We start from the raw sequence: 27,913 nt of genomic DNA, 5'->3' as shown, positions 1-27,913 counted from the left end.
GGCAGCCGGAACAAAGGGTTGCAAATCTGTATCCTGTGATATACTGTAAGTATTGTACTTCATTACTGTGTGTGTGTGTGTCACACCTCTTCCTTAGCACAAGTTATATACTGTGTCGTGATCTTGGGTACATGGAGGTGGCTTCTCTTTTGGACACGTCTCTACATAACCACTTGTTCCTGATACTTCATGCTGCAGGTCTTTCTTCCTCTATGTGCTAAAAAATGTGTGATTGCAAAAAATAATAAAAAAAAGCTTAATGGAACACTTGTTCCATTACAGTGTACAGAAAAGGAGAAGTATCAGAACAACACATTGCAGACGTAGTTATGGTTTCTAGTTTCACTGAAGCATGGAAAAATAAACTAGCTGTTCCTGTTTCTGCTTTTGTATGTGTCAGACTGATTAAGATATAATATAGGCAAAGAAAACCTTCTAATAAGGGCGTGACAGTTTAAATCTTGTTTTTAGATTGATTAAATATTCATTTGATAAGTGAAAATATTTATTTCATAAGTGAAATGTTGTTTTTGGGAAGCACTTTACATTAAGTCTGTTGCATAAATGATGATATTAATATTTTCCTCTGTATCAGAATTCACCTAGTATTGCATGAACACATGGAATCCTTGAGTACTTTGGGATCAGCAGATTGAGCAAAATATGTATATAGAAAACTAATACCAGATTATATCAAGTCAGGGAAAATACACCTATTTGCTTGTTTTATTGCCACCATCTTTGTCTGTTTTCTTTTTCTGAGAGAGCTTAAATTAGCCCAGGTTCCATATCTGGAATCACTCCAGTCCCTGAAACGGCAGGGTTGGGACGGGTGTGTTGTGACATGATCTGGATATGATTTGCATAAGCAACAGCAAATTCCAGAAGAGCAACTGCTCCCACTGATCCCACATGCTAGTATTGTCTAACTACAGAGTGAAACTCTAACATTATTTGAAAGAGAAAAAGCTTCCCTCTTTGCAGGCTTGCAGTATGTTCACAGGATTCCCATTGCTCTGGGGGCACATGGAATAGTTTCTCAGATGCTTTGGGAAAATCCCTGGGGCATTCCTTTATTTCATTGGCAGATAGTATTGCTGATAGAGGTGTTGTTGGGTTAATAAGTTGTATGGTTTGCTACTGTATCTTTGCTTTAACAAGTTATATAGTGAGAGAGGTATATTTAGTTAAGAAATGTTAATCTTTAACCTGATTCTTAAAGTGGTAATAACAGTATTAGTGGCTAAATAAAAGATGCTGAGATGGTTTAATGTACTCCAAGTCATAAAAGCATGCAACTATGATTTATTGAACTGATTGTGCATAGCTTAGAATTACAATAGTGTGATGTGATTTGTCTAAACTTGTATAGGTGATACTTGATATAGGTGGTTCTGAAGTATTGCTCACATCTAGTATTTTTATTGGAAAGTATGCATGAATAACCCTTTTTTGTATTCCTCAATGGTCTATTCTATTGTTAAGCATTTAGTGGAACCCGAGGCATCAAAGATACTGTTCAATTGAGCCATTCTAATATTACCATATCTCGGGTGTTTTAAGAAAAAAATAAGTTCACAACTGCTTAAGAACCTTTGACCCTGCGAATATAAGAACTGTATTTGTACTTACAATACGTGTATCTGTGGTTAACCAATTAAACCCTAAGCATTAAACATCATTCATCAATGTGCCTCACACTTAACATATGTACATGTATGCTCATCAAGTACTTCATCATCATTATTTTATCAAATTAAATTACTGTTCACGTAATTGAAATCATTCCAGAAGATAGTAATTGTAATTGTAATTACTTCTGAGCATGGCTAATTGTGATTGCTAATTACTTTGTAACGTAATTGACCACAGCCCTAGTGTAATCATGTTAGTAATTTGTAAAATTATTGTTCCATTTGTTTCATTCAGAGAAGTTGTTCTATGACATCCCAAATGTGCTGTCAGGTGAATGTGGATACTTAAACTGGATATATTTTAAATGTGCTGTCACATGAATGTGGATACTTAAACTGGATATATTTTAAATGTGCTATCACATGAATGTGGATACTTAACCTGGATATATTTTGTGGATACTTAAATTGGATTTATTTTAAATTTTGGGCTGCTTAGAAAAATGTGAAATATCTGTAATATTTTCCCTCAAACGTTTTGTAAATACAGTTGGCTATCAAGCTATTTTATTTCACGTTAATGCTGAATCCCTTATCACCCGTGTGTGCCTCACACATTGCTTCCCTCTATTATGATCTTTATTACTTTTTTTGGCTGCTATTGTGCTTAATTTGGATTTTTGCCGCCATTTACTGGACATTTTGAGAACAGAATGTTTTTCAATAGCATTTTAAATGGAGAATAGATTGAAACTGTTATCCTATTTAAACCACACCTATTGTATATATGTTAATGAATTTAGTTTAACGAGTGTTACATCTATATAAGTTAAAACAATACCTGTGGGATATACAGCTACCCAGGAGATCCAAAAAGATTTAGACCACAGAAAGAACTGGGCAGAAACTCAGTGTCAACAAATGCACTCCGGTCATACTAATGTATCATCCAAACACCAAATGCAGTGTTACACTCCGGTCACACTAATGTAACATCCAAACACCAAATGCAGTGTTACACTCCGGTCACACTAATGTATCATCCAAACACCAAATGCAGTGTTACACTCCGGTCACACTAATGTAACATCCAAATACCAAATGCAGTGTTACACTCCGGTCACACTAATGTAACATCCAAATACCAAATGCAGTGTTACACTCCGGTCACACTAATGTAACATCCAAATACCAAATGCAGTGTTACACTCCGGTCACACTAATGTAACATCCAAATACCAAATGCAGTGTTACACTCCGGTCACACTAATGTATCATCCAAATACCAAATGCAGTGTTACACTCCGGTCACACTAATGTAACATCCAAATACCAAATGCAGTGTTACACTCCGGTCACACTAATGTATCATCCAAATACCAAATGCAGTGTTACACTCCGGTCACACTAATGTAACATCCAAATACCAAATGCAGTGTTACACTCCGGTCACACTAATGTAACATCCAAATACCAAATGCAGTGTTACACTCCGGTCACACTAATGTAACATCCAAATACCAAATGCAGTGTTACACTCCGGTCACACTAATGTAACATCCAAATACCAAATGCAGTGTTACACTCCGGTCACACTAATGTATCATCCAAATACCAAATGCAGTGTTACACTCCGGTCACACTAATGTAACATCCAAACACCAAATGCAGTGTTACACTCCAGTCACACTAATGTAACATCCAAATACCAAATGCAGTGTTACACTCCGGTCACACTAATGTAACATCCAAATACCAAATGCAGTGTTACACTCCGGTCACACTAATGTAACATCCAAATACCAAATGCAGTGTTACACTCCGGTCACACTAATGTAACATCCAAATACCAAATGCAGTGTTACACTCCGGTCACACTAATGTATCATCCAAATACCAAATGCAGTGTTACACTCCGGTCACACTAATGTAACATCCAAATACCAAATGCAGTGTTACACTCCGGTCACACTAATGTATCATCCAAATACCAAATGCAGTGTTACACTCCGGTCACACTAATGTAACATCCAAACACCAAATGCAGTGTTACACTCCAGTCACACTAATGTAACATCCAAATACCAAATGCAGTGTTACACTCCGGTCACACTAATGTAACATCCAAATACCAAATGCAGTGTTACACTCCGGTCACACTAATGTAACATCCAAATACCAAATGCAGTGTTACACTCCGGTCACACTAATGTAACATCCAAATACCAAATGCAGTGTTACACTCCGGTCACACTAATGTATCATCCAAACACCAAATGCAGTGTTACACTCCGGTCACACTAATGTATCATCCAAACACCAAATGCAGTGTTACACTCCGGTCACACTAATGTAACATCCAAATACCAAATGCAGTGTTACACTCCGGTCACACTAATGTATCATCCAAATACCAAATGCAGTGTTACACTCCGGTCACACTAATGTAACATCCAAATACCAAATGCAGTGTTACACTCCGGTCACACTAATGTATCATCCAAATACCAAATGCAGTGTTACACTCCGGTCACACTAATGTATCATCCAAATACCAAATGCAGTGTTACACTCCGGTCACACTAATGTATCATCCAAATACCAAATGCAGTGTTACACTCCAGTCACACTAATGTATCACCCAAACACCAAATGGGCAGTATAGAACTAGAGCAGCTTCAGCAAGAGAAAGACCTTGAGGCTGTAATAGACTCATCGCTGTCAGCAACCACACAGTGCAGGGAAGCAATCAAAGAGCCTAACCCTAACCCTTACCCTAGCCATAACTTTTTAGCTTAAAGAACTAACACTATTTGCTTCTGTGGTTGGCTTTGGCAGTTACTGTGTTGACAGGAACATTGAGTTGAAGAAACTTTTTTTGCCACAAGGTGTCACTGTTGCTTCATATAAAATAATATTGTCTGACAAAAGAAAATGATGATGTGGGAAGCTTATGACTTCTGAACATCCTTTTAACCGAAACCCAAACACTGCCTCCCTACCCCTAGCAGCAACCCTAACCCCCAACTAACCCTAACCCCATGACAAGGCTGGTGTTCTACACATCCATTTGATATTCTGGTTTAAAAACAGTAATTAAAATAAGAGTGCTCTTCGTTTGAAAGTGAAACAATTTATTTGTGACATTGTTATGTTTTTGTATGCTGTTTTTTTTTCAACCAAAAGAAAACGAGAATATCTAATATATATATATATATATATATATATATATATATATATATATATATATATATATATATATATATATATATATATATATGCATATATATGCATATGCATAATGGCAGGAACAACAGAAAACAGGTGGAATTCAATGCTCAGCAAATGCTGCATCAACCGAGGACTTTTGCTGTCTATTTGTAGCTAGTCCAAATATCTTATTCACTTCACCCTGACCTTTGTGCCTGGCTAAACAAAGTGTGCAGCTGTAACAGTCTTAAATACACAAACAATGACAAGCTGGACTACATGATGATTGTGAGTAGTGTTTTTTAGTTCTAGTGAGTACAACTTGCATGCTTTGCTGGGAAACACCAAGCCAAGCAATGGGTTTATTTATCTGCGTCTATTCCTCCAAGGTCAAACTGATGTTTGTTTTCAAATAAACCAGTAGTGAATGTTTGTATTGGTCAGGAAGGGCCAGAAGCACTTCTTTTAAATCAATCACTGTAAATGCTTTTGAGCAAACTATTACTCGGCTCACATTTTCTGCTCAATTAGTTAGGGGGCAGTTTTTAAGTCAATGCTGTCTATCTCAATAGTTTATCTAACGGGAGTGAAAAGGCTTAGGAATAGCATTACAGAATATAACATTTTACTGGACTCTGTGCAGGGATAAACTATATTGAAGTTTTTCTCTAATATCCTTCTTTATACAAGTATGCTATAAGACTTGATTTGAATTAAACTTGCTGTTTAATTCCCAGATCCCAGTCGAACTGAGGGCCTATGTGCTGAGCTTTAACATGTCTGGACAAGGTGACCACTATCTACAATGAGGCATGTCCAGACCTCTGGAAGACACGTGGGCTCTTTGAGTTAGGACAGTGCTAACCACAAATTGAAAAGAAAAACAACTTGCTTATTATATTTCCAAACTTCATTTTATTTATGTATTCATCCTTTAACCAGGAATAAACCCATTGAAACCGAGACTTCATTTACAAGAGTGTTCAGACAAGATCACCAGAAACAGACAGCACATCATTGAAAACAACAACATCATACATTCAATCTGGGATCGGAAACGCTTATACTTCCATCATTCTTGGAACCTCCTCATTATAATAAATGTAATCTTAGTCATTTTTCTACATTTAGCTGATACATTTGGGTTATTTATCTGATGCTTGATCATATCCTGGATACTCTGGTCCAGACTATTTCATGCCATAGGGGCGCTGTGACTAAATGCTAACATCGGATCTTCTTCAAGGCACTTGATAAATAGTGTAAGACTAGATCATAAACTGAACGCAGGTATATTTACATGTAACATCGAGCCTAGCCTCATTTTAAAATACTTGTAACTTAATTTTCTAAATACATTGCCATTTAAGTTCAACCCTGACCAACAGTGGAGTTGGTCTGTTTCCATTAACGGAAACACTTTGCCTACACTTCCATCATCTTTTAGAGGACTGGCTCTCATGTGTGGCTCTTTCAATCCATGCCAGTGCAGGAACACATTTCAACCAGGTCCTTAATTATTGGATTGAGCCATACAGAGCCTCGTTCCAAGCAGGTCTTTATTTGTCGGATTGGTCAGAAGTGTTCAATTCAGTAATAGGAACTAGGTTAGAGCAAGTTCCTGCTTTGGAATGGACTGACTGTGCCACAAGAGAGTCCCACTGTTTTAGAGTATCAGTTCCCATGGTTTTGTTTCAATATACAAGATGTTCAGTGAGTCACTTAATAAGGCAAGTTTTTGAATAATGGTTTCAGGGGTAATAACCAAGACGAACCCATGTTCTTACCTGTCATTAGCATGACATCACTGCTGAAGTTTTACATGCTTCATTCTCAAGTCACTGTATGCACCCACCTACTTTATTTCACATCTTCCTATGTCTCACAATCCCAGCTGGGTCCGGTGTTGCACAGGAAGCAAGTATTGTATATACTCTAGTGTGGCCAATGGAGAGGAAGAGTATGGAAAATTAAAGGATTTACGTCAAATTCTACAGATAGGTCATTGTTTCATTTTGAAATGTTTAGTTATTAACATGAAGTGCAGTACAATGGTTAAAGAGCAGGTAGTTTCATATAAATTTTTTTTTTAATATCCCTTATTACATTATGTTATGGTATATTGCAATCGCTCAGAGTAGTTCAGTGTTATGTAGCTTATCATTTTGACTGTATTCTCATGTTTCCTCTCATGATTACAATGGAACGAGCAAAGTGGTTTCGTTCTCCAGGCAAGCTTGAAGCTGATCTGTTAGTTGTAGAGCTGAATCCCACCAGCAGCAGGTTAGAATGTACACAGATCACAGTGAACCCAATCAAAAAGCTTTCTCGTGGCTTATTGAACAATTGTTTGAAAAGGTTTTTTTTTTTTTTTCAAAGTCTGTTTTAATGGAGACAATAAAAATGGAAGTGTTCTAGACTAGCTGTTGAAAAAACGCCAGCAGTAACGTAAATGTGTTTATTCACAATGACACAAAGACTTTAAATTCTTGAGTTTGTAAGCTTGGTAAGCTTTGTTAATCTTGAAATGTGTCTGTCTCAAGCCAATCACTAGCCCTTCAATCATTAGAGCTTTAGAGTGGAGATGTACAAAGAGGCAACACTGTACAATACAAGCTGTTTGCATTATTAATTTTAATATATACATATACCACATGACAAAATATGAAATCACTCCTCATCTCTGACTCTTTTCTCTGACTCTTCTTATGAAAGCAATGTGTTGCTTTTATGTTAAACACTTGGAGCAGCTGTAACACAAACACATGTACCCAGCTGCTGATAAGGCTGGCAGTCAATCCGTACCGGAAATGAAATGTATCAGTTTAGTGGTCATTCCCATCCCTGTGTATACTGAGTGAGAAAGCTTCTGATCCCACTGTGGATGAATCCTATAAGAAGATCTTATATCTTACAAGAAGGCTTCCTCTTGTGTTACCAATAATATGCAAACATTATACTGTAGTAAGAAGCTATACACTGCCCTCAGAACCCATGACTAGCAGCAATCATAGTGATTTAGCTCTGTTAAAGCTTCTGTTGTCATTCCTGTTAAAATAAGAAAGTCCACCCGCTTAAGGATTTGTGTGTATGTTATCAAATATGTTTCCAAATTAGGCAATACAGAATAACAGCAAGCAATGCCAATTCACATAAAAGAGAACCTGTGCAGCAGTAGTAAAATGTAACAGTGTTTATGAAAAACAAACTCAACATTTACACATGGTGCATTTACAAAAAAACAGAGCATGAAAACAATAAATATAAACATAACATGCAAAATCAAAATCAACAACAACCAAACAGTTGGTTTAATGTCCAGCAAAAATCTACAAGCCGTCAAAATCAGCTGTGGGTCTCAGCTTTGAGTCTGTTCCTTAAGAAATAATGTTAAATAATTTGTGTGAACAACACTGCAAATAAGAGGCTATCCAAACCCACTCCTGATTTGTGACTGCAGTCTCTGAGTCTCTGCGCCACTCACACATAGTCGTTGAGTCTATACCCGCTGCTGGAGGCAGAGGAGCTGGAGGGGTTGTGGTTCCCTTTGTAGGCGGCAGGGGGGTGGTAAGCTGGCGCAGCCCTGTGTGTGGCGCGGCGGATTTGGGCCCGGTAAGGGAAGTGGTTCTGGACCTCCCCACAGGACAGGCAAAGAAGGACTCCCCCAAGGATGGTGAGGCCAGCAGAGACAAAGCCCACATAAATGGCCTGCCCGATCTCGTACTTCATGCCGTTGGGCATCATGGGGTTGTAGAAGTCCTGGATGACATCATTGGTGGACCAGGAGATGGGGACCAAGCCAAGGATGCCAGCGATCACGAAGCTGGCACCTCCACTTACTGCCAGGGGGTTCTTGGCAGAGGATCCACGGACGCAGCGGGTGCATTTCATCCCCACTGCTGAAAGAATGGCAGCGAGAGTGGAAAGCACACAGGAGAGGACCATCAGAGCCCGGGCAGCCTGCAGGTCCCTGGGCAGGGCCAGCTGGGAGCGGTGGATCTCACACTGATAGATGCCTGTGCTGTGCCAAGCACACTCCATCCACAGCCCCTTCATATACGCCGTTGCCGTGATAATGTTAGAGCCTACATATGCCGTCCTTCGCCAGTGTGGCAGAACGGTAGCCACCAAAGTCCCAAAAAGACCAAAAAGACCCAAGAAAAAGCCTAACAACTGGACTGCCATGCTGGCCATCTTTGGTGTGGTTCTTTGTAATAAAGAAGCTTCTCTTTCTCTCCTGCTTTTTTCTTGTTTGGCAGATGGGCTAGATAAATCAAACTGCTCACTTCTCAATAAACAGAGCCTGTGTCAGCTCACTGTTCTATTCTGTGAGGTTCACTGTTTCCTTGTGACTTCCATCGGTTCAATGGGTCTCTTGCAAGCTGTTTTAATGTGGCTCCAGTAAGTTGAGCTTTCTGATGATGAATGTAGCCACTGTTACTGTTCTCTGATGGAGGTGAAGGAAGCTTGTTTTCTGTTGCTCGCAGTTTCTCTCTCGTCTTACTGAATGTACCAACTTTACTTATTGACCAATGCAACCTGGCAATGGTGTAAAAAAGAAAAATGGTTAAACATTGACTTAGAAGGTTAAGTAGCAACACTTTAATTGCATCCAGTGACACAAATTAACATATAAAACGCTGCGGCACGTCACTCAAGTTTTTTTGCATAGACCTCCTTAAGACATTCTTTAAAGGATGTATAAAAAAAACAACGTATTGATGTTTACTATATTCAGAGAGTAAGGGTAACTGTGTTTGTTGAATTTTTTAGGGTATCACACCTGTTTGGGAATCTTTGGCAAAATCTTTGATAGCATTCTGTAATGGAAGTTAAAACCAGTTAATTATTAATTGTATTAAACAGCCATTAACAGTCACATTAAAAAGAAAATTGTTGACATAAAGAAAATATTTTCCCACGGTTAGTGAGTGAAAGTTAGATTTTGGTCCTGTCACCTAATCTGCAATCTGGGGAGTTGCAGTACTTGGGGTTCTCTTACAAACACTCCCCACAGTAAAAGCACAGTAAAAGCATAGTAAAGCACAGAGAGGGATGGTAATGCTTATTAAAAAAAACACAGAAAACAGGGTAAACTATGGTAAATGCATACAACCATGGGAAAAGCATGGACAGGCAGAACATTTTCTTCATAAGCAACACATCTTGAATTTCTATGAGTGCATCTAGAGTTTAAGTCACATGGTTCATCCCCATGGTTCCTTCATGATGTGCATATGGCATCATTGTTACTAATAAAGCACACAAGTCCATGTATCTACATCAAACATTGCATTTCACAAATATGTTCATTTCTTAACTACAGTATGTATGCAAGACGTTTGCAGAATTGGCATATCATTTCAACTGTACCCTCTTGGAAAACGCAGAACCGCTGATTTTATATGGGCAAAGCTGGAGTGTGTGAATGCTGCTATGAAAACGTGTTCTGTGCTTGCAGTAACAGTTCTCTTCCTGTTCCATGACTACAGTATAGTACTCTTCTACTGCTGGATAACCCCCATCAGGGTCTATTGTAATGACCTAAACAGGAGAGAATCTTAATACTGCTGCCGTAAAATGTATAAATAGAGGATACTGAATGATCGTTGGTGCTCCATGGTTTGTTATTCGCCGCAGGAGGATGTCCCAGTAAATCACAAGCCCCAGTACACCACTGGATTGGAATGAAACAAAGACACATTCAAAACTAGTCCCGGTAAGCATGTTATCCCACTCATGTCAACCACTCAACAAAAATGTATCCCCCTAGATATACCCACGCGTGTGGTATAAACCTGATTTTCTGCAGTCCTCATTTCACTGTATATTTTTAATTGTATGTAGTGATGTTAATAAAAATAATCATCCTAGGGGGGAACAGCAGAAAGATAAATGCAGTGAAGAGCAGAGGTGCTGTGTATAGAGGTGAAGCAGCATACACACTTCATTGTCTATTTAATGTACTGTTTTCCACTGTATTTGATGTAATATTTAATGTATTATGCTACTATCACATATCTTGTATTATGCACTTTCCACAGTATTTAATGTGTTATGCATTCTTTTCTTTTTTTTTTTTTTTACTGTATGGTATATATTATGCATTTCTCTGTATTTAAAGTATTATGGATTTTCTTGTTGTTGCTGCATCTTGTAAAGCCCTTTGTGATGATGGTGGTCCGCTATGAAAGGTGCTATATAAAATAAAGATTGACTGATTGATTGATTGATTGATTGCAACAGTCTCAGAATTCATGTTTTGTTGCAGTCCCCCTATGAACCCTGGTGCTATTAGAGGTGAAGCACAGACTAAATATGCATCTCGCTGTGTCTTTTTATTTTTAGAAACTCTTTAGTTGCTATTTTTGGATAATCGTTCCTAGTTTAACCCAGCCTCCTGGTCAGCACGGTTTCCGTATCCAAATATAGGTTGCTTCCAGTTCTGGTGTTAAACATTAACTCATAGTTTCCACATTAGTATAGTACACATCATGGTGCATTTAACACATATAGTACTTGCATTGACTCCAAAAACATGAATGGATTAGGGCATAAACAAATGCATATTTGTTTTTTGACATAGCCCAATATGACCAATAAACTATATGTCAGTGTACTCTATTTAATTGAATAAATGACAGCGATGAACTGGCAGCAACTTTTATTATGTATTGATCTCTCCCTAAATCTGTCAGCATTTCACACACAGGAAGGGTGCCGAGGCAACCCTACCAATACCCAGTGGCTACCACTTGCCATGAAGGGGGAGTCTGTCAGTTTGCTGCTTTCCCTTAATATGATCGGTACCAGCAGCATCTAAAGAACTGAACTGGCAGTCTGGCTCCTCTGAAACAAATTGCAGAGGCATCTAGGTAAAGAAAAAATTCTGCATAAGGCTTTGCATATTTGTCAAGATATGCCAGAAGATATATTGAATGTGTGAGGTGATACCCCTTATAATGGTTAGGGTTAAGCAGAAATGGGTGTGTAGGAATGCTTGGAATCTCGTCTTCCTGACCTTATCTTAACACTTCCAAATTCTCAAAAAAAAAAAAAAAAATAGGGTCTCAAGTGTGTGGCATGTACCACTCCCTCTCTAATATTGCAGCAGCACTGTCACATACATACCTGTGGCATAGCTTCAGTAAAGGCTATCTATGCATGAGGGGGTTTTGTTTGAGATGCTGTCAATGTTTAAACCATTTCAGTCTGTCCTCTGGGTGATGGAGCTGCAGGTTTTTGTTTTTAACCTTGGTTTCAATCATGCGTCATATGCTGTGGGGAGAGGTGGGGGGGGGGGGGGGCTCTAAAATGAACTACCACTTAGGAATAAAAAAGCTAAATGGATCTCAGAGTAAATTGAGAATATTGAAAGTTTTTTTTTTATGATTGTACACAATTTTCAAAAAGCCTTGACACGTCAGTAATCCCCTGAAACCGATCTCATTCTGCACAGTCGATAATGCAGCAGGCGGTTAGTTGTGTGCAAATATATGAGTCTCGAATATAAAGACTGTAGTTATCAGTAGTTATTTCAAGCTGTCAGCATTAATCAAATGTTCTAATTGATTCAGTTCCGTCTGTGTTGCACACAACTGGCAGATTTACAATAGGCTTCTGTTTTTAAATACACAAATCCACTTATTTTTTGTTTTGGTGTACCTTTCTGAATGAATAATGCACTGTTTAAAACTAGCACCGATTTCTAACTACCTCTATAAAAAAGGAACATTTCAAATAGATACCTATTGTGTCAAATTTAAGATATAGGAAGAGTCCCTATACCCTGGTAACGTGACTCCTCAACAGAAACTGTTTAGCATAGTGGTGTATAACACAGGGCAGAAACAGTAGACAACAATGTATTGCATGGGCAATATTACAGCATGTAACTGCCTTACATGTATGATCAAGAGCCAGGAGCATAACAATGCATTCCATTGCAAACTATCCATGTGGTGCTAAATGACAAACTTGACAAAACAACAGAACCAAGTGACAGCAGGATGATTAAAACGGGCTTGAACGGGCCCTATCATTAGCTGACAATGTTGATATATTAACCTTGCTGGTAAACTGTAGAGCTTTGCTTTTAAATTTCATGCTGCATCGACAAACGTGAAATATAGGGTCCTATTGACAAAATGTTTAGGACTGTTTAAAAGAACAGTTTTTACACATTGTGCAATAGTACATCATTTTGAAGTAGTAGATCTACCACCTATTTATGTCTCTGTTTTATTTTATTTTATTTTTTTGAGAATTTGGAGGTTTTAAAAAACAGTAAAAACTACAGAAACACATTTGCAAGAGCAGGTTTGGACTTTGTGGTTGAATTCATCAATGATGGACATTGCAGCTTTACCTTAGAGCAGTGGTTCCCAAACCCGGTCCTGGGGACCCCCCTGTGTCTGCTGGTTTTCATTCCAACTGACCTCTCAATTACTTAACTAGACCCTTAATTAAACTGATCCTTTGCTTAATTAAACCTTTTTAGTTGTTTTCAGCAGAGTTCAAGTTACTTATAAAATGTTATAGGTCTAATTAAGCAAATGATCAGTTCAATTAAGGGTCTAGTTTAGTAACTGAGAGCTCAGATGAAATGAAAACCAGCAGATACAGGGGGGCCCCAGGACCGGTTTGGGAACCACTGCCTTAGAGAGTGTCTAAAAAGAAAGTCGAATCGGAATTCTCTGTTCCCTCCCTGTATTAACTTAACAATAAAAATCACAGATCCAGTAATACAATATATGACAAAAGAAACCATGAAATATATATATATATATATATATATATATATATGGGTTTAAAATAAAGTTACCAGTTGATGTTCCTTACCTGTCATTGAAGTTGAATTCAGTGTCTCATTCTAGACGGGTCCATGCTGATGGAACTGTTAATCAAACAAGTGGTGTGATTAGCTCAAACCACACTCCACTTCGAGGCACTTGTATTCATAAAGGCTGAGCCGGGTCCTCTGGCCACAAGTCAATTGTTTTCAATCATGGGCTGCTATAAAAACGCTTCTGATCCAGTTGCTGATCAAATGAAAGTTATTTTATTGTCAGCTGGGAGATATCATGATGAGGTCAGCTGGCATATTACTTAGAGACTCTGTCTCAGCTGTCAGGAGCATCTGACGCATTTAGCCGATTGGGTTGTGTGTAAAGAGAGCACTGACTATTGTTCATTGACCCCCAAGGAGATTCGTTAACTCCACACTTTCCTGAAATAGAGAACACTGCACTTATAAGAGTTTCCCATGGTAAGAATGTGACTACAGGGTCCCCACAGGGTCAATCTGGAGCTTGTGATGTGCTACAGCTAGGGACTGTTATGGAGTGTTGCACTGGACTGTGTAAATTCACCTGGGGTTGGTTCTGTAAGTCACAGCAACCCCTACTGGTCAGGTGCCAGATGAGGCCAGCATGTGACTTTGGCGCGACAGTCTTCGAGTCAGTCTGCGGGTTGTCACAGTTACATAGTGGTTACACATTTCTTCAGAAGGGCCCTGGTTATTTAAGATCTAATCCTGGGCTAAGGTTTTTTTTTATTTTTTTTTTATGCAAGTAGCAGTGAACCATTACAGTAAGCACTTAACAGAGTACCATACATAGTGCTGGTAAGTTCATTTCAACTCATGCTCATACACAGACGCTCACAGTCCAAACCCCTTTCATAGGTTGATACAGTATGACCAGTGGAATCTTACTGTTATCCACTTTCATTGGGATTCCAAGTCCTGTAATCCTGGACAGGGTAGAGTTTCAATAAATAAACGTCTCCCATTCACAGCCCAGGTCATGACTCTGCTTTTACCTGCACTGAAGTCTGCGTACTGTAGCTGTTGCTATTGACACTTTGGTATGAACGAGTAGTTTAGGGTGTGGTTCCACTGGAAGCAGATGTCAACACAGGAGCACACAAAAAAAACCCATTATAAATCATGAAATAATATGCATACACCTCATTACTTCTCAGCGTGTTCTTATGCGACAGCTTGAATCAAACGTATTTTCCTACACTGATTGTGGACTGAACCTATGAACATCCATTCATATGGCTTCCCATACAGATCAATGTTAACTCTTCACATATCGCAAAGAATAGTCTTTTCCATTCCGTATAATACTGTAATAATCTGCCTTTATCATGTATGGCATGTGTACTTGTTGTGGTTTATTAATTCAAGGCTTGCCTGCCAACAAGAATACCCATGCATATTGGATGTATATATACATCAGGAAAGCAATGCACAGGAAACATAGTCAAGCCAAGTGAGAGTGGTAGGGAAGAGGCAGCACGGCCCTTATGCAGTGGAGCTGATAGCCTTAGTAAAACAGCTCAATCCATTTGCACAGGTCTTGTAATGTGCACAGCCGAGCTGTATAGGTGCTGATGCTGACAGAGGGCTGATTGCAATAGGAACACACTTTTGAAATTGGAATTGGATTAGAAGTACAGATTTATTTATATTCTTCAATAAACTTTTTATTTTTTTACTATTTAATGTCATCCCTGTTCCAACAATTGCTTTTTCCTTGTGTTAATAATAATTGGAAAGTATAACAACAATGGCACAGGCAATCGTACAGCAACAGTGCCAGTTATGCAGCTATAGAATCAGATAGCAGCAGATGTTTTCTTTTTCGTTTTTTATTTTTTTTAATATAATTTGAAAATGACAGGATCCAGTTAGAATAAAAAAGCTTACTTGCCTACAACCTTGACATGATTGGATCTAATTGAGTTTGACATAATCTGCCTCAATCTGTCACAAGGAGTTACTTTCCCAAGGCCAGAGACAACACATTTTATTTTTACATTTATAAAAAGAAATACAAATAAAGTTGAAAACAAAAACGCCTCCAGTTGTTGTTAGCATTTTTGGCTCAGATACTGGATTAACTAAACAACAATGTCTAATGCAAACTCTTGTGACAAACATTGGGCAATATAAAAGAAATGCAAGGTTAGCTATCCCCTTTTGAAAGGTTAGCCCAGTCAAATAATAATAATAAAATAACACAACATTAAAAACGCCTGTACTTAGTGTGCTGGCTGGTGCTGTGGGGTAATACTATTTTCAGCACTGAAGACGGATTCAAAATGCAGTTTTGGTCACTGGAGAAAGGGCTTGACCAGTCTTCAGTGGGAGCAGGCCCGTCTCCCAAAACCACCCCACAATTCAACACAATTTGTCAACAACTCAGCCTGCTTAGTGGAGACCTTTCAGGACAGGATTAGATGCTTTGCTGGAGCTTTGTATGGGCAGGTTTAATAGCACCTGACCAGCACCATGCCTAACATTATCCAGTTCAAACAAACAGTTAAAAACAATTGCACAAGTAGATTGAATTAGAATACATACTGTTTTGTGATGAAATCTGGTGTGTTACCTAGCAGGAGTTATTGAGAGAATTAGATTCCAAGGATACTGTATATGGGGTGTCTGTCTGTCACTAAATGCTATTGGCTTACCAGTCACAAAAAGCCTCACTTTCCCGGTTATGTTCTAGGGGGGTGGAGGGGGGAGCTATGTCCCTTGGCTGATGTCACACTTACTGGAAAAAAATACTGCTTAATAAATTGTGGTATTCATATTATTTAGCAAAAGCTATTGAGAGTTTCTGATTGTGGGGTATATAGGGTGTCTGTAAGTTATTCCACATACTGTAAAATGCAGTCAGTTTAATATAGCTGCAAACTACAGTAGTTACTGTACCTACTCTAAGCACACTTTATTATTTATTTCTTAGCAGACGCCCTTATCCAGGGCAACTTACAATTGTTACAAGATATCACATTATTTCACATTATACAGATATCACATTATTTTTTACATACAATTACCCATTTATACAGTTGGGTTTTTACTGGAGCAATCTAGGTAAAGTACCTTGCTCAAGGGTACAACAGCAGTGTCCCCCACTGGGGATTGAACCCACAACCCTCCGGTCAAGAGTCCAGAGCCCTAACCACTACTCCACACTGCTGCCCCACACTGGGCCTTTACCAGTTTCTTTGACTGAAATGCTATGTTCAGGTGTTACATAAATACCACAGGAGTGGTATTATTATATATTACTATATATTACATGGTTCACTGATTGTACAGTACGTGAATGCACCATTATTTAGATTTTTGAAAAACTGTGCGAGTGTAAGACAAGTTTGTTCGTTTTCACTCTTGCAAAGCTTACGGTCTTTTCATGTGCTGCTAAGATAGGTACTGAACAGTGTTGCCATCTAATACGACTGCCTCCAAGCTCCAGCGCTGCAGCTAGTACACCATCGCTTGAAACAAACAGTGGGCGGGTGCATGAGAGCTTTTTAGAACACCGATTTCTCGTGATACAATCCAGTGAGCTCGCAGCCTCGCACATGATTTTGGCGGGTTGCTGCGCGTTCCCTCACAACAGCATCCAAAAAGGCAGTCTGTCAGTATTATTGTTATTGACCAAACTGAGGTCAGACGTATTTAACAAATTAGACGATTAGGTAAGTAACTTTAAATACATTTAATTAACATGAAAACTAAAAGCTGACTAAACCCAGAGTTGTGTCAACTCTGGGTTTAGTCTACAATGCCAGTTTTAAACCGGTGCATATGTTTTTATTTTAACGTTTGGACTTGCACTAGTTCATATGTTTTTCTCCGGTAACTAAACTATATTACATTGTATGACTGAGGCCACCAGCACATTTGAATACAAAAAAGTGTTTCATCTTAATATTTATGTATGTATGGATGTATGTATGTATGTATGTATATATTTATTTATTTCTGACACGTTATTATGGGACTGGTCTTTATAACATAATGCAATTAATGCTAGTTTGTAGTAAGCATGTGTTCGCAGTTGGTAGTTTTCCTGTGAAACACATTGTGGAAAACATGCATAATTTAATGTACTTTTTTTTATAAATGTTACTTTAACTTCTGATATGTCAACGCGTGTTTATATTACACGTTAAATCATACATAGTAGATCAATTTAATAAGTAATACATTTGAATCTTTATACGGGTTAGAATAATTTGCATTCATTATAATCAGGGCTTCTGATTTTCGGTTTCAACCGATAAAACACCCGATACAAAAAAAAAAAAAAAATTAAATCGGTGAACAGCCAAAAAACACCGGGAAAACTGTGGAAATGGTACATCAATTCCCGTTGACTACCCCTTTCTCATTAAAAAATAAAACCTACAAAAATAACAATAAATACGTTTCCCAGTGCTGCTGGGCAATGTCCTGCCTTCCTGACTTGATTCGTTCTGAATAATCCGCCCCAACTACTCAGTGACAGCACATTCCTGCATTTCTATTCGAGAGACTGCTGCGAGATTTAAAACGAGATTACAATCAGGAATTATTAGCGGGATTTAAACTAAACTGTATTACAGTTAACACACGGAGGATTTAAAACAGAATTGTGGCAAAATGTAAACAAAAAATGCCTACACACAAAAACCCCAGAAGAATGTGTCCGTGACCATAGGGATTTCATTGTGGAAGACAGCAAAGGAAAGAAGGGACAACTTAAGTGTGCAAGTACTGTCGAGTTACTGCTGTTATATATTCTGACAGAAAAAAAAGAAACGTTCAAGCATTTTGGAAAATAACCGAAAACACTAATTTCACACAGTACATAAAAAATGAAAGCCCCGAAAAAAAACAAAACAACGATTTACATAAAACTCGAAAATAGCTAAAAATAAACACCGAATAATAAAATTAATAAAAAAACCGAAAAACAGAAGCCCAGATTATAATTGACCCCTTATCTCTACATAACTGTAATGCTCAAACGGCTATGCATTAGGAGTAAACTGTAAGCTGATATTTTTTCATGTGTTAAAACTGTAAATGGATTTAAAGGCGTTGGTCATGGAATCAGACACCAGCAAATTCACTGTGATCCCTGCCCATAAATACCGTCGCAGCAGCCGATCCCAGCATCAGCCCAGCTCCAGCATGGCTGCCACGGTGGAGCAGTCACATTCTGCACGGGGGCATTTCGAAAGAATACCCATTGAAGTGTTTCACATGATACTGGAGTACTTACCAGGTACGTGAAAAGGTACAGTAATCCCCCAAAACCAGTTTAACACTAGGCCAACCTCTGTTACAACTTGCTGCTGAATAGGGTTTAAAGTGACATGCATTCAACGTCTGTTAAAGGCAACCAAGCATTATAAAAATGAAAAAAAAAAAGCATTGCCTCTTCTATACAGAATATTATGGTTTGGTTTCAGATAGAGAGAAGTGTAAAAAAAGAAGTAGTACAAACTGCATGTTTGAGGGAAAAAAAAAGTTTGACTAGCATGTCTTTTAACTACAACACATGTTTGGTATGTTGCCTGTTTATTTACATTACGTGTAGCCATCGGCCTGCATGTTACAATTACACCTGTAGCAAACCCAAAAGACACTATCATGCTATTTTACTGTTCGCAAAAAAGCTGCTCTGCTCTGTAATAGGTTTTTACTTTCTCTTACCACCTTTCTTGTTTTCATTGTGTCCCTGTTTAGTGAAAGAAATCAGTGCTTTAAGCATGGTGTCGAAAGCCATAAGCAGCTGCATTGCTGGGAACATTTCGACACTGGCATGGAGAAACAGAATGCTGTTACAGGAATTCCACAAGTGTGGGCAGCACAATAAGGAAGACAGCATTCTGGAGCACTACAGGGCACTGGGTACGGGGCAAATGCTTTTGTTTTAGGTGCCCATGTACAGTATGCGTTCATCAATTTATCTCCAATGCATGAATGTCTGTACAGTGTACATTTATTTATATATATATATATATATATATATATATATATATATATATATATATATATATATATATATATCATATTTTGTGTGTGTTTTGTTTCTTGTCCCAGGTTTGTTGTTCAAGAGATGTACCTTCTTACTACCAACAAAGGAAAGATTAAAGTTTATTTATAGCAAGCTTTCTCAGGTAAAGAAATACAAACTATAGGTAAGAGTAAGGAGGGATGGTTTGAAGATTTGAAACACACAGTTGGCTTAGGGGGGTACACAGGGTTAATGTACCAACCTTTCTCCTCAGGAAGCCTGAGTTTGACTCTGTCTTCAATCATGTGTGAAATGATGTCAGTTATCGGTAGTCCCTATCACAAAACCTGCCACCCAATTCACCACAGTTATCCTCTGACAGGTAGAGGCCCAGAACTGAGTGCCAGGGGGGGTTGTTTATCTCTGTATTATTGAGTTGCCTTGGATGAGCTTTGCTTTGGATCCTACGTAGCACTGTCTGCAACCAATATTCAGTAATGTTGTCTCAACGCTTCATGAAACACGAATTGTACATCCTACACTTAATTTTAAGTTAACCACATTTCTTGTTCTTGATAACAGCATCTGTCAGTACTGTAGTCATTAGGGGCTCCTAACGTATAAAACAAACAGAACATGATTCTTGATGCAGTACACTCAAGAAGTGTCTTCACACAATTGCTTAAGCGTGTTTAACTGCTGAATTACCATGCAAATTTCCCTTAGAAACTTTAATTGGAGGTTGACTTAATTTCAATTGGTTTACCATTCACAAAAAGAACAAACCTTACTTTGTTTCCAAGTTATGTTCTAAATGTATTTCTCCTTGTGGCAGTGTGCCCCGCCCATGTGTGTGTTATGTGTTGTGCTGCATGTGGTGTGTTAATGTTGGTGTATAGGTATTGGTGCACGGAATATAAATGGGTCTGTGTAGTACGAGTGATTTAAAATGTATAGCTGTATTTAGGCACGGAGATTGCATAATCACTTCACGTGCAGATAAAGTATGCGAGCACGGGATTGCACAAATTAGTTCACGTGCTGGGATTCAAGTGAATAATTAATTAGTAATTGAATCCCGGCACAACCGTATATATAGATGCACTTTTTACTCAGTCTGGGTTGTGTGTTCGGTGAGTGGAGAACGGGTGTGGAGAGGAGAGAATTAAAAATAAGAATTAAACTATTACAATTGCTATTTTGTGCTGGAAGGACCAGCACTATACTTGTGTGTTTGTTTGGACTCACCGTGTTTGTTTGTCTGTTCGTCCACTATTCGTTTAGTGTTATTCTGTTTTGTTTGTCTATTTATTTTGGCCTCAAGTGCCGTGTGCTGTTTTTGTTTAAATCTTTCATTTGTTTCATGCAATAAAACACTGAGCGCAGCCATTGCGTCTCAGTTTCAATGTCAATACTGCCTGCCTGTGTGTTCCTCCCTGAACCTGACGTCAGCACCCACACGCATCACTCGAGTCATCTGTCACACTCCTCCATCTCTTGAGTAACTTTATTTCCCATCTGGGGGGTCATGGTCCTCTATCAATCATTCATCTCTTGGCCGATATCAAAAAGCAAAGGGCGGTGTTTTGCGCCAAACTGGCTAACGTTTCCTATACTGCTTTAATCTATTACATGTAACAAAGCTAAGACTCATTCTTTGAAAATCAGTTTTTCACTTCCTCCCCATTCTTGTTATCTGCAACTTCCACAGAAGTAGGGCTGTATTTCATCACCCCTCTGTATTGCATTTCAAACCCATGTGAACTTTGTTAACCCCAGTGTAGTACTTTTTACTGTAGGTTCCCTGTTTCACAATGGGACGGTGCTCTGCAATGCCAGGATGTTTGGGGTTTGCAAGTTATGGGGTGTTTTTACAGGTAAGACCTTTTGAATAGTATCATATCTATCCACTTAAGTCTTGGGATGTAAATCTATGTTTAACATATATATATATATATATATATTGTACACATGCTTACTGATTGGATTTTACTTTTGAATGTATTACAAATGTTGATTCTCACATACTACAGTAATAAAGTACAGTTGTGTGCAATGTATGAATGATGAAAATTATTTTTTTTATCTATTCAAGTTTTTAATGACATTTCAGTTAAAACACAAACATTAATTGAAAAATGCATTAATATTTGGAACTCTTTTTTTTTAAATACATTTTTGTTTAAAGACATTGATAGCTGGCTGGGATGAACTTGAGTGCCATCGCGTCTTCAACTTTCTTTGTGATTTCACAAGTCTGCCTCGCAAGATTCACACTGTTGTCACGAGCAAGTCAGGTAGGTGCCTGGTCCTTGCCTTGGGGCTTGCCAGCAGTACATCTACCAACAACTGCAGTAAAATGGGCCATTGCATAGTGCAGCAAATCTTGCACTTTTCATATGGTACACATCTGCAGAAACAAGTTACAGTAAATGGTTGCTAGTGTACACTACTGTGAATTGCACCCGAAATAGAACACTATTTATAACAAATTATTGGTCGGTAGATTTTTTGGTTTGCTTTGTTTGCTGATGACTGAAGCGTAGAACCGGGTATGCATTTATGGGTCGATGCTTAATTACTCTGTAAATTGCATTTTATTCTTTTTTCTTTTTTTTACTTACAGATTACATTTGTGTTGATACTGCATGCCCCATAAAACTGAAATCTAACTTCCTTATATGGCTTTTTTTAATTTGATTTTTTTTTTTTAACACAAATGAATAAGGTAAAGTGCAAAACCCTGGCAGTAGTTCCTGAAGGATGCTGTGCTATGGCTCTCTGTATTTTCACAGGTGTATCCCCGAGGCTGGAAATACAAATCCGTCTATTCTGTCGAAATGTCTTGCTTGATCACTGGCAGAGCAGCAGGGACACACTCTTCTGGTTGACCAGGATACTGAAACCCTGGCCGATGGTGAACCAGGCTCGGCTGATCTACATTATCTATGGGCCACTCACTTTAGATGGTAGACTGCTTATCACTGCAATGATTGTTGTTATGTATGGCAAGTCTTTGTCGCTTCCTATGAGTGTACTCATCATAGCCTTAGCTATAGTCTTCATATGACTCAAAAATTAAAAATAGGAGACAATTAGAAACAAGCAACTTGAGGATCCTTCAGAGACATTGCATTATATTAGTGAGTTGTTACTTTCTAGTTTTGTAGAATTACACAGAATTTTCTTCTTTCAAATAATAGGAGTTGTTTAAAGACGAGTCAACACTGTTTTATAGTGGGTAGCGGAAACCTGTTGTTGAACAAATGCTCCTCCCAATCATTCTGTGTTGGTCATAAATGGATAATATTTGGTGTACCAATACAGTTGTGTAACTGCTTGCTCAATTAAACCTTTTGCATGTATCTGAAGGTAGGAGAATTCTCTATTCAAAGATACTGAAATAGTTAGTGGGGATCTGACTGGGTTAAAATTTACCAATTGTATCCAGGTAAGTTTGATTTGTCTTTCACAAACAAAACATTACAAACGTGGCAGTTTGGTTTATCTACTGCTAATTGTACTCTGTCAGGGATGGGAATAAAGACACCCATAGAATTATCTGATAAAATGATCTAATTTTGTGTGCTGATAAAATAAAAAATAATGTCTAAATGTATTAGTGAGTTACATCTCTATAATAGAAAACTCTGACACACTTATCACTGTTTCTGGCTGAAAGCTATTACAATAGTTTAGCATTGTAACAGTATTGTGTTCCTTAATGTAATGTAATGTTTTTAGGCAGGATTGGGTGGCAGAAGCTTACTGAAGGAGCGGCTGAGGAGAGCAATGTGAAGGACATGGCAGATGCAATCAGACTGCTGCATGGTGACCAGGAGACGAAGGAGTGGACAGCCGACAGTGTCATCAGTCTCATAGATGAATTATCAGGTGTTTTGTTGTGAGGAAGAAAAGTGTAATAGGGCCAGCACAGAACTAGCACTCGTAAATTATACTTAAAAAGTTTTTTTTTTCGTCCCCCATTTATTGTACAGTACATCTGCTGTATACCTGCTTGTACCTGCGTAACATTAGTGTAACATTTGTATATTAATTACAGTATTGGTGCCCTTATAGTACATTTAAACTGCCTGTATCAAAAGAAAAACTCATGAAGAATGTAACAGATTATCTGTTGTCTACTAAGGATTGCACTGGACCATTGGGAAACCATGGAGTAATGTAATTGCTGATTAGGAAAATTATACCAAGGTCCACAGACACACAATTGGACTGTAGCATGTTGGTTGTAAAAATCTTACATCCGGTTATATAACCAGATTTTGTTCCAGTGCAATTATAACACGATTTAACAAATAAAAAAAGAAATGCAGATTTGTTCAAACTAAAAATAAATTAAGCATTTTAATTAATATTACTGCATGTTTATGTACAGTAGACCTATTACCGAGCATCCAAATTACGTAGCGTTGCTAATTAGGTGCCATAATATTGGGTAGAAAATGCTGTGGTCAATGAGCTGTCCATGAAGTCATACTATAATAAGGAATATAAATAATTTATTCTGCAAAAAGTTTACTTAGGGACTTGATTAAAAATTGTGCATCAAGACGTTTTTGTAAAATAAAAAGGTTTGCAATAAAAGAAATACAAAATCAAATAACATTTCTATGTGTTTGTCATTAGTATGTTTTTTACATTTTTCCAGCTGTTCCTAGTGAGTGGCTCCTGGAGAACAGCGCGCGGCTGCTGATTCTTTGTGGAAACAGAATCTGCTACACCTCCATGGCCAGTAAAGCAGTGAACGGGCGGGTTAACGAGCTCGCCAGGATGGTCGTTTTCCTGGCCCTGGTGAGTAAAAGGATATTGTGCGATTGTCTTTTCTTCCAACAGTCAACAAATGAAGTACTGTAATACAATTACACTATGTAACACAATTTTTGTTTCTGGGTAGTAAGTGTTATTTCCTAATTGCTTATGCCTCCAAAGTATAGAAAATGGCTATTATTCCCCACAAACTTTGCTTTTGTGACCAGGACAGTGATATTTTGAAATTTACCTATTTCCAATGAGAAAACGGGCGAATTTGTGTCTTTTCGTTCACAAAGTCAGAAAAAAACAACATATGAATCCAAATTAACATGTATTTATACTAAAGTAATACAAAAAAGATTTAGAAGTGAGTAGTTTTTCGAGATTTACGATTATACTGTAAATCACTTTCACGAATCAGCCCCCAAATGTAGTCTCCCATCATGTTCTCGTTATACTGTCCTTGGTAGCGCCGTTCAAAGTCCAGTATATCCTGGTGGAAGCGCTCGCCTTGCTCCTCCAAGTACGCTCCCATGTTCTCCTTGAATTTATCAAGATGAGCATCAAGGATATGGACTTTGAGGGACATCCTACAGCCCATTGTGCCGTAGTTCTTCACCAGAGTCTCAACCAGCTCCACATAGTTTTCGGCCTTGTGATTGCCCAGGAAGCCCCGAACCATTGCGACAAAGCTGTTCCAAGCCGCTTTCTCCTTACTAGTGAGCTTCTTGGGGAATTCATTGCACTCCAGGATCTTCTTTATCTGTGGTCCGACGAAGACACCGGCTTTGACCTTTGCCTCAGACAGCTTAGGGAAGAAGTCTTGAAGGTACTTGAAGGCTGCCGACTCCTTATCTAGAGCTCTGACAAATTGTTTCATAAGGCCCAATTTGATGTGCAGTGGTGGCATCAGCACCTTCCGGGGGTCCACCAGTGGCTCCCACTTGACGTTGTTCCTCCCCACAGAGAACTCGGTCCGCTGTGGCCAGTCCCGCCTGTGGTAGTGCGCCTTGGTGTCCCTGCTGTCCCAAAGGCAAAGATAGCAGGGAAACTTGGTAAAACCGCCTTGGAGACCCATCAGGAATGCCACCATTTTGAAGTCTCCTATGACCTTGATGCCATCTGAGAAAAATGCAGATATGTATCCACTTAGGCAGCTGGAACTAAACTGAACTGGTGGGCTTAAGGCCCCTGTATTTATACTACTATTTATATTACTGGAAAGTTCTAGAAAGTTCTAGAAGTTAGTCCAAGTTTACTCAGCACTGAATCTATCTGGAATGTTCTGGAAAATAGGTAAATGTCAAAATATCACTGTCCTGGTCACAAAAGCAAAGTTTGTGGGGAATAATAGCCATTTTCTATACTTTGGAGGCATAAGCAATTAGGAAATAACACTTACTACCCAGGAACGAAAAAAAAAAAAAAAATTGTTAAACGGTGTTATTTTAGATTCTACATGAATGATAATATATGACTATTCGAATAATTACTGGAAGAAATGTGTCAGGCTTAAATTCAAAATGTAAAGATAGGCAAGGGGTGTTCATGATGGACTTTCACACAGTCTTGTTTTCGGTGGATAGAAGTATCTTCGCCCCACTCAGTCAAGGTGGTGCTTGTACATTGATGCCTTGTTTTCCTCAGGTGTGTGAAAAGGATAGCTATTGCATGGACTGGGCAGTGAAAATGATGCAGAAAATCTGCAAGGTGTTCAGCAACGCAGAAGAGAAATGGAATTTCCTTCAGACTGTGGAGAATGTTTTTTGTCAGGTTACCATGGAGTTGTATGAATCTGTGATGGCAGGTGAGTTGAGAGGTGATGACGGGAGAAATGCTTTAGAAGCTGTGCAACTACAGATACAATGGTAATGAGTAGCTGCACTTTCCGCTGCTTCTTATTGGTTTACTCACTGACAAATAAGTATTAAGAAGTGCTCATACACCAGAACAGGGGATATACAATATCTCTGACATAATGTTCGTAACTAAAGGCCACCATATACGGGGTGATTTTGTTGTCAGCAATTTATCACCAGTGATCTGTTGCGTACAACTTCTTGACCATGTTCGGAATGATTTTATCGTCCAGTGATAAACAATGGCAGATGAAGAACTGGCGATTTTATTTGCTTGTGCAGCTGTTGCTGTGATATTAGAGATAGCATGGATACTTCTCATAGAGGTCAATCAGTTTCTCAATTGACTCCCGTTGCCACGTAACTACAGACGCCATTTCTCCCTGCCGTTATGAATGACTTTTACCATGTGATATCAACAGCTGAGCTTATTGGCTAATTACGAGCGACTTGTCGCCAAGATAAGATAAGAGCAACAACATATCACCAATGACGAAATCGCCCAGTGGAACAGCTGGTGAAATAAGCATGTAATTGCATAGAAATTACCTGTTACCATAAATAAATGTCCTTGACACTATGTTTGTTTTTAGGTGATCGAAATGAAGACACTGACACCTTTCAAAGCCTGTGTAATGTATTGAATGCAAATGCTCATTTTCATACAGAAATCTTGTACACTTTTATCAAAAAGGAATGAAAGAGCCCATGGTCCATGTGGTAACATAATATTTAACTATAGTTATAAATAACAGGAAATAGTATGTGTTTGAAAAGAAGAGTAGCTGTAATGCATTAAGCTGTTGTTTGTTGCAAAAGCCCCATATTTTGTAATGTCCTATGTATTAATTGTACTATGTGAATATTATTAATGTATGTATATTAAAAACGAATAATAACTTTTATCTTCACTAATGAGTGTTGGACGATGTAATAACACATTTTAATGCATAAGAACTTGAAAGTGTACTAGTATTAGAGCATGACTGAATGTACGGTGCTTGAGAAACATTTAATGATTACAAGGTGTAGATTACAGTATTTAATGTAATGTTACTGAGCCTGAAATTGAGAGAAATTTACTTTAATTTTATAATGTTTTTTTTTATTTGTTTATTTTTATTACTTTTTTTTTTTTACTTTCTCTGGTGCAAAAGATCAGTAAACTTGTCCTTGTTTTTATTTGCCTTAACACAAAACCTCAGGATTTTGATCACATTTGCTGGAATACTGTATGCATCTGTATATATGTGTTTATTTATTTATTTATTTATTTATTTATTTATATATATATATATATATATATATATATATATATATATATATATATATATATATATATATATATATATATATATATATATATATATATATATATTTATTCATTCATTGATTGATTGGGTGCAAATCTGTTTTGGGAAATAATTCGAAATACAAAAAACTCAGAGAAGCACTTTGAAAGAATATGCTGTACTATAGGTATATATTTAAAAAAAATATGAGTTCATGTCTTGTTCAACTTGCTGTTTGTTTACACAATGTTAAAAATATGAGCACCATTAATACAATGTATTTTGTGTTATGTTATGTGGTTTCAAATTAAAAAACAAAAAAACAGGAG

The 27,913-nt window shown here is 38.0% G+C and overlaps 2 protein-coding genes across 5 annotated transcripts; one reads left to right on the top strand and one right to left on the bottom strand.

Moving 5' to 3' along the window:
- On the top strand, positions 1 to 27,517 carry LOC117406123 (F-box only protein 47-like). 4 transcript variants are annotated; one of them, XM_034009954.2, is made up of 11 exons: positions 1 to 45; positions 18,733 to 18,922; positions 19,387 to 19,551; positions 19,744 to 19,820; positions 21,457 to 21,534; positions 21,846 to 21,954; positions 22,453 to 22,626; positions 23,402 to 23,551; positions 24,330 to 24,472; positions 26,081 to 26,240; positions 26,886 to 27,517. In XM_034009954.2, the coding sequence occupies exons 2-11, from the start codon at positions 18,742 to 18,744 to the stop codon at positions 26,990 to 26,992; spliced, it is 1,344 nt and encodes a 447-aa protein (XP_033865845.1). In that variant the 5' UTR covers positions 1 to 45; positions 18,733 to 18,741; the 3' UTR covers positions 26,993 to 27,517. The 4 variants fall into 4 exon arrangements, with proteins under 4 accessions (XP_033865845.1, XP_033865847.1, XP_033865844.1 ...); XM_034009956.2 differs by lacking the exon at positions 1 to 45 and adding an exon at positions 16,714 to 17,348; XM_034009953.2 differs by lacking the exon at positions 1 to 45 and having other exon boundaries at positions 17,356 to 18,922.
- LOC117406125 (claudin-14-like) lies at positions 6,418 to 14,104 on the bottom strand. The gene is made up of 2 exons (XM_034009957.3): positions 13,686 to 14,104; positions 6,418 to 9,383 (listed from the first exon to the last, which is right to left on the bottom strand). The coding sequence occupies exon 2, from the start codon at positions 9,036 to 9,038 to the stop codon at positions 8,325 to 8,327; it is 714 nt and encodes a 237-aa protein (XP_033865848.1). The 5' UTR covers positions 9,039 to 9,383; positions 13,686 to 14,104; the 3' UTR covers positions 6,418 to 8,324.
- Positions 27,518 to 27,913: the final 396 nt, after the last annotated feature.

Source organism: Acipenser ruthenus, chromosome 9 (genome assembly GCF_902713425.1).
Source record: "Acipenser ruthenus chromosome 9, fAciRut3.2 maternal haplotype, whole genome shotgun sequence".
Classification (NCBI taxonomy): domain Eukaryota; kingdom Metazoa; phylum Chordata; class Actinopteri; order Acipenseriformes; family Acipenseridae; genus Acipenser; species Acipenser ruthenus.
Note: the sequence above shows the minus strand (reverse complement) of the source record. Positions and strands in the feature narration are given on the sequence as shown.

Bases quoted from the DNA above. Each gene is read 5' to 3' on its own strand.
- LOC117406125 (XM_034009957.3), bottom strand. From the start codon at position 9,038: ATGGCCAGCATGGCAGTCCAGTTGTTAGGCTTTTTCTTGGGTCTTTTT.
- LOC117406123 (XM_034009952.3), top strand. From the start codon at position 19,095: ATGGTTTGGTTTCAGATAGAGAGAAGTGTAAAAAAAGAAGTAGTACAA. The intron at 19,552-19,743 runs GTACGGGGCAAA...TTCTTGTCCCAG, and splicing joins GGAGCACTACAGGGCACTGG to GTTTGTTGTTCAAGAGATGT. The intron at 23,552-24,329 runs GTGTTTTGTTGT...ACATTTTTCCAG, and splicing joins TCTCATAGATGAATTATCAG to CTGTTCCTAGTGAGTGGCTC.